We start from the raw sequence: 6,470 nt of genomic DNA, 5'->3' as shown, positions 1-6,470 counted from the left end.
TTTCTTCAATAAAAATATGCCCCAAGGGATTCTGCAAATTTCTGTGTCTTTACTTTTGCTCTACGACCTTTAGTTTAGAAGTTATAACCATTTTTATATATGCATGATTTCGGCGGTTGCTTACTGCATGCTCCTGGTCGCCTGGTAGAAATTTTGAGATTTTGGCACCAAATTGAATGCAATTTTTCTGCGGCGGCGGCGGGTGCACTACAAATTTTGTAGCATACGCAAAGGGGCCAAATTTGGAGGGCTGCTTGCTACATGCTCCTGGTCGCCTGGTAGAATTCTGGGATTTTGGCACCAAATTGAATGCAATTTTTCGGCGGCGCCGGCAGYGGATGCGTAACAAATTTGCGTGGTGGGTATTGCATACGCAAAGGGGCGAAATTTGGGACACGGATGTGTACATATGTAACAGCCGGATATGGATACAGGTCCTTGACCGGAAGCGGAAATCGGGCACCCCACTTCCGGTCCAACAACTAAACCGGAAGTCACAAACCGGAAACGGATGTTTTGTACCGGAAGCGGAAATAGGATGTCCAACTTCCGGTTTATCAACGAAACCGGAAGTCATGRACMGGAAACGGATGTTCCAAACCGGAAGTCAAGGACCTGCCACCATTYCCGGACATTTTATATGCTCACATCCGTGTCCCCAAATTCGCGCCTTTGCGTATGCTATACCCACCACGCAAATTTGTAGAGCATCCGCTGCCGCCGCCGCCGAAAAATTGCATTCAATTTGGTGCCWAAATCCCAGAATTCTACCAGGCGACCAGGAGCATGTAGCAAGCAGCCCTCCAAATTTGGCCCCTTTGCGTATGCTACAAAATTTGTAGTGCACCCGCCGCCGCCGCAGAAAAATTGCATTCAATTTGGTGCCAAAATCTCAAAATTTCTATCAGGCGACCAGGAGCATGCAGAAAGCAACCGCCGAAATCATGCGAATATAAAAATGGTTATAACTTCTAAACTAAAGGTCGTAGAGCAAAAGTAAAGACACAGAAATTTGCAGAATCCCTTGGGGCATATTTTTATTGAAGAAACTTTAAATTTGGATTTACACAGAAATTTAGAAAAATAAAAATGTGTACCAAATCGCCGATTTTTGAGAATAAAATCGTCAAAATGATTATTTTTTCTAAGGGAAGGTGTTGAAATGGGTTGTGAGAGGATTTCCGAGTATCCTTCCATCTATTCCGRGTCCTCTCTATTTATTCCCTGTCCAAAACTTTTAAATTGGCACATTTTGTCCATAAACGATTAGTTTTTGATCGTAGTATCCAACTTTTTGTTTGATAATTACTTTTGACAACTAGGCAGTCCAGATCTGATGGATAATATATACATATGTCTCAATTTTCACGACATGCGCTCCTCAGCTGGCGCTTCACTTCATTCAATACCCGTTTTTTGTGTGCTACACCTTCAAAAAATGGCCTTCTCTATTTTTTATTGGTTCGTAGTACCTTAGTGTAAAATAATCTCCCGAGTTAGGTGAGTTCGCTCGGTCGTTCCAGCCGTTCCAGTAAAATTTTGCTCACGGAGGCTGAAAAGAGATCAATGAAAACCAATTTTAAAGATCGTTTAGGCTCAAGAAAAGTAAAAGCGCACCGATTCTACTCACTAAATTTGTTCGAAAAACAGCGCCGCGTTAACGTTGGTGAAACAATGCCTTCCGACTGCCAGGATATCATGAAACGTATTATTGCTGGCGTTGCGTCTTGGATCTATGCCTACGACCCGTAAACAAACGATCAATCGGCTGAATATCGTGGCCAAGCTGAGCTGCAGCCGAAAAAGCCAAGMAGGTTAAAAAACACGGTTTTGTTGGCAGTTTGCTTCAATTATGGAGGGGGAGTGCACTCCGAATTCCTTACGACCATCCGACCTGTAAAGAAGAAATATTTGTGTGTTATGTGTCGTTTGCGTGAAGCTATACGTAAAAAGATACCGGAATTATAGACGGGCAGCTCTTGGTTTTGCACCAAATGAAGGCACCGCCGCATACTACATTGATTCCTCGTGAGTTTTCGCCAAAAATTGAACTAATTTCATGCCGCAGGCAGTGTATTCGCCAGATTTTGGCGTCGTGTGACTTCTGGCTGTACAGCACATTCAGACGACCGCCACGGGGCAACCGTTTTGAACCAATCAAAGACTGTAAACGTTAATCGCTACACGGAATGAAGGCTAATATATGAAGAAATAGAAGAATAGAAAACGTTAATAATTTTATTACAATATAATTGATTGCATATATCGTCACCTAAAATGCAAAATAACGCATCTTTATTTTTCATAGATAAATTTACAGGCGAAGAAAAAACGATTTAATAGAAACTACTCGTGTTGAAATAAAATTTGAGTTTTGGTTATAAAATGATTATAAACTGGTTATATATTAGTTATAAAATGGTTATATTGGTTATAAAATGGTTATGTATTGGTTATATTGGTTATATAATGGTTATATAGTAGCTATATCTGACATTGGAAGCTGAAAATGTATTGCTAYATAAATGTAATATGATCTCAGGAATCGCAATCAATAAAAACACAATTTMGCTGTTTTTGATCATATGTTGTTTTGCATTTTAGGCAATGATCTGCTTCTTATTTTTTTAATATTTTCTGCAAATTCTTTCTCTAACCTTATTGTAACATAACTTAATGCACATGCTTATATTTTTCAGAAACAATTTCATCAAGCACGGTGTTGGAAACAGTTTTGTACCAGCAGGCAAYAACTACAAACTGGCAAGCGGTTTTGAATTCCAAAAACAACTACGAAATTTGAAAAGAATTTCATGAAAAGCGAGAGATTTTAACTTTRGACACAAAAACACAGCAATTTTGGACTAGGAGTAAAGATTTTTAGCRAGAACATAAAGAAATAACAATTAGAGTGTAAAGTCAAATAAAATAAAAATATAAACACAAAAATCATAAAACAAAAACAACAAAGCATAAAATTTAATAAAAAACWAAAACAAGGTTTGAGGAGAAAGTCAATAAAGCGCGTTAAGAAAAAAATCACACCTGGCAATAAAAGTTAAAAACCCAACAAAATATGAGTAACCCCTTGGAAACAACAAACACAACAACAACAGTAACGAGTAAGCACAGCCAGCAGCTGTATTGAAGCAGGCAGTGCTACAAAGCGAGAACGGCGAATCACAGCCAATGAAGAGCAATATTTGAAACAAGAAATACAACAACAACAAAATCAGCAAAGTTGGAGCAGCTGAGCAGTAAAAGTATATTGAATGAAACGGTCAAAATGGGCTTTGACGAGCAATAACAACACGAAGTGTAATTCAAACACTAATATTTACCGTTAAAATAACAAAATCTACGCCAAAGGAGTTTAGCACTCCACACTAAGAAGAAACTCCCAGCAGCTTTACAAAAACCCGCGCTATAATACATTACACCACGTAGGGCGGAGCAACAATCACAATACACACACACTCACACACTCCTTCCTCCAGCGATATGGCGATCAATTTCTCCGCATCCTTTGCGGCTTGCATCGCCGCTGGACTGAAGGTACCGCGACAAATAATGTATTGCATCACGCAAGACACCGGCCAGCCCTATGTGCTGTACAAGGACTCGCAGGATGGCGAACGCAATCCGGCCGCGATTGGCGGTTCGGCCGCGCAGTGGGGCAGCGAAATGTATCCGGGCATACAGCAGCAGGCACAGCAACATTTGCAAGCGCAACAACAACAAAATGGCCAAAACCCAGCCGCACAGATAGCGAGCGCCGCGCAAGCAGCCGCCGCGGCGGTGGCGCAACAACAACARCAGCAGCAGCAACAACAAGGCCAACAGCCGCAAAGTCCSACGGGCGATCCGCGCGAAAATGGCGATGGCGTGGGACGACAGCAGGGCTCGCCCTCGACGAGTCCATATCCGCCGCAGCAGCGCGTCAACGGCGGCGGCCCACCCGACGATGATGTCACCATGAATCAGGTACGTACATAACGGAGTAGCAGCTGTCACCGAACTTTTTAAATATGCATTGTATTAATAATATGCGCGCTAATTTTACTTGCAGGTTGCCAACCTGCAGGCCAGCCAACAGCAGAACTCGGCGCAATCCAATCCAAACCAAAGCAACAATGACCCGCAACAACATCAGAGCACGGGCCGCGATGGCGGCGCGGGGAATCCACAGCAACAGCAYGTACAGAATGGCGGCCCGACGCAGCCGGGCCAACCTAACGATAACTTCCAAACACCGCAGGGCGGTGAACTCGGCGGCTATTATGCGCCRCGTCATCCAGCGCCGCAAGGCGCCATGCTGCCGCCACCCGGCTTTCCTGCACTACACTATCTCAATAAACCGGTGTTGCCCGGCATGGCGAACGCCATGGAACAGAATGGTGGGCTCGAGGGMTACGCCATGCCCGAGCTGCTGCCAGGCGGCGCCGGCGGCGGTGGTGATCAGCAAGGCAATAATGGTCAGCAGAATGGCGGCGCTGGCGGTAATGGCGGCAATGCACAYAACAGCGGCGCAAATGGCAGCGGTGGCGGTGAAGGTGCTGTAGGCGCTGCAGGTGGCGCCGGCAATRGCAATGGCGCTGGCACTGGCACGGGTGGTGCTGGTGGCGCGGGCACAGGTACTGGCACCGGCAGCGGACGCGGTCGCCATCCAAATCCCAATAAACCGCCGAARCCGCACAGCGATTTGCGTTTGTTCAAGTGTTTGACCTGCGGCAAAGATTTCAAACAGAAGAGCACACTACTGCAGCACGATCGCATACATACCGATGCGCGTCCGTATCCATGTTCGGAGTGTGGCAAACGTTTCCGTCAACAATCGCATCTGACACAACATTTACGCATACACGCCAACGAGAAACCGTTCACGTGCGGCTATTGTTCGCGCAGCTTCCGTCAGCGGGCGATACTCAACCAACATATACGCATCCATTCGGGTGAGAAGCCCTACGCATGCCCAGAGTGCGGCAAGCACTTTCGCCAGAAGGCCATCCTCAATCAACATGTGCGCACCCACCAAGGCGAGCGACAGTTATTGAAACAATTGAACAAATTGCAAATTTGCAGAATTTGATTATTTAGGCAGAGGCAGTGATACAGATACAGACACAGTTTTAATCCTACATACATATATATATAGCTAGTTAGCTAGTCGAGGCAAAAGCTTCAAATCAAGCAACGCAAGTTGCTCCTAAAAGCTAGAGAGAGAGAGAGAGAGTGACAGAGAGAGAGAGACAGCAAGTTTGGCGTTTTATGTAGCGTCAGCTCTGAGACACAAGCATCCTGCTAATGCCCCTGCAAAATTCAAATTTTCAAAATTTCAAAATTTACAATACAAAATCGTCCTCTATGCACCTATTTGATAGAGGAAAATGGCTGCCTTTTCAGAATGGTGTTGCTTTCTTTAGTATTTCCTGGTGGGAGAGAGGCAATGTAGTAGTTTTTTAGCACATTTGCGCATAAAAAAGTATAGTCGGCATTATTATTTTATTTCAGTAGAGTACGTATGTACTGTTAGCCAAGCACAGTAAGATTTTAGCTCACTTTGTTTATATTTATTTTAAATAAATCAGTATGCTACCACAAGTCAGCTGTTGTAATGTCATATTCTGTTAATTTCATATTTATTATTAACTAATTTTTCAATTAGAAACTTAATTTTTTAAATTTTATTTTATTTTTACCTTATGGTACGAACTAGTTCCTCGGCCAATTAAAATTTCTCAGGTCTAGTTCCTCAGTTTTGGACATATCGATCTGAAATTTTTCTCACCAATAAGCTGGTCATTTGTCGGAACGGCCGATATCGGACCACTATATGTAGCATAAGGACCGGAATCAAGTGCTTGTTTGAAACACTTTTTCATTTGAAGAAATATCTTCATAAAATTTGGCAAGTATTATTGCCTAAAGGAATGATGCAATGTCCGAGAAAACAATTCAGATCGAGTCACCATAGCATATAGCTGCCATACAAACTGACCCTACAAAATCAAGGCTTTTATAGAAAACTTTTCGATTTCAGAGATATCATCAAGCAATTTGGCATGATTTATTGTCTTAAACAATGATGCCAGCTCCGAAAGAATAATTCAGATCGGAACATATATAGCATATATTTGMTATAACTGAACCATTGGAATTAAATACTTGTATGAAAAACTTTTTCATTTGACGGGATATCGTCAAGAAAATCCTTAGAGAATGATACAATCTCCGGAGAAATCATGCAGATCGATCCAATGCAGCCATAGAAACTGATATTTCAAAAACAAATTCCTGCAAGGAATATTTTGCATTTGTGAAGGGCTTTAACTTCTTGGCAACCGTGGTTAACTTGTAATCTTGCTGTTAGTTTAATTCTAAATATTTAGTACTTTGAGTTAATTTTTTTTTAATATGTACTAAAAATATTTAGACTTCTGAATTATTATTATTATTATTATTATTATTAT

General features: G+C 42.4%; 1 protein-coding gene and 1 long non-coding RNA gene across 9 annotated transcripts in view; one reads left to right on the top strand and one right to left on the bottom strand.

Annotated features, from left to right (window-relative positions):
- The window catches only part of LOC108971966 (myeloid zinc finger 1), a 59,466-nt gene that overhangs the window by 49,618 nt on the left and 3,378 nt on the right, over positions 1–6,470 (top strand). For 5 of the 8 annotated variants that reach the window (XM_018938344.1, XM_018938343.1, XM_018938342.1 and 2 more), the window contains exons 3-4: positions 2,700–3,984; positions 4,070–5,036. In XM_018938344.1, coding sequence (XP_018793889.1) covers positions 3,502–3,984; positions 4,070–5,036 — 1,450 coding nt within the window. In that variant the 5' untranslated portion in view covers positions 2,700–3,501. The remainder of the gene's footprint in view (positions 1–2,699; positions 3,985–4,069; positions 5,037–6,470) is intronic. The other 3 variants (XM_018938348.1, XM_018938347.1, XM_018938345.1) reach the window with 1 other exon arrangement.
- Positions 971–6,470, bottom strand: part of LOC108971968 — a 31,664-nt gene continuing 26,164 nt past the window's right edge. Inside the window, exons 2-4 of the long non-coding RNA XR_001993592.1 lie at positions 1,958–2,196; positions 1,631–1,894; positions 971–1,552 (exon numbers count right to left, since the gene is read on the bottom strand). This is a non-coding gene — a long non-coding RNA (uncharacterized LOC108971968). The remainder of the gene's footprint in view (positions 1,553–1,630; positions 1,895–1,957; positions 2,197–6,470) is intronic.

The sequence above is a fragment of the Bactrocera latifrons genome, unplaced genomic scaffold (genome assembly GCF_001853355.1).
Source record: "Bactrocera latifrons isolate USDA-ARS-PBARC rearing strain unplaced genomic scaffold, ASM185335v1 scaffold_37, whole genome shotgun sequence".
In the NCBI taxonomy this organism is placed as follows: Eukaryota; Metazoa; Arthropoda; class Insecta; order Diptera; family Tephritidae; genus Bactrocera; species Bactrocera latifrons.
The sequence above is the reverse complement of the archived record's forward strand: the minus strand, read 5'-3'. Positions and strand labels throughout refer to the sequence as shown.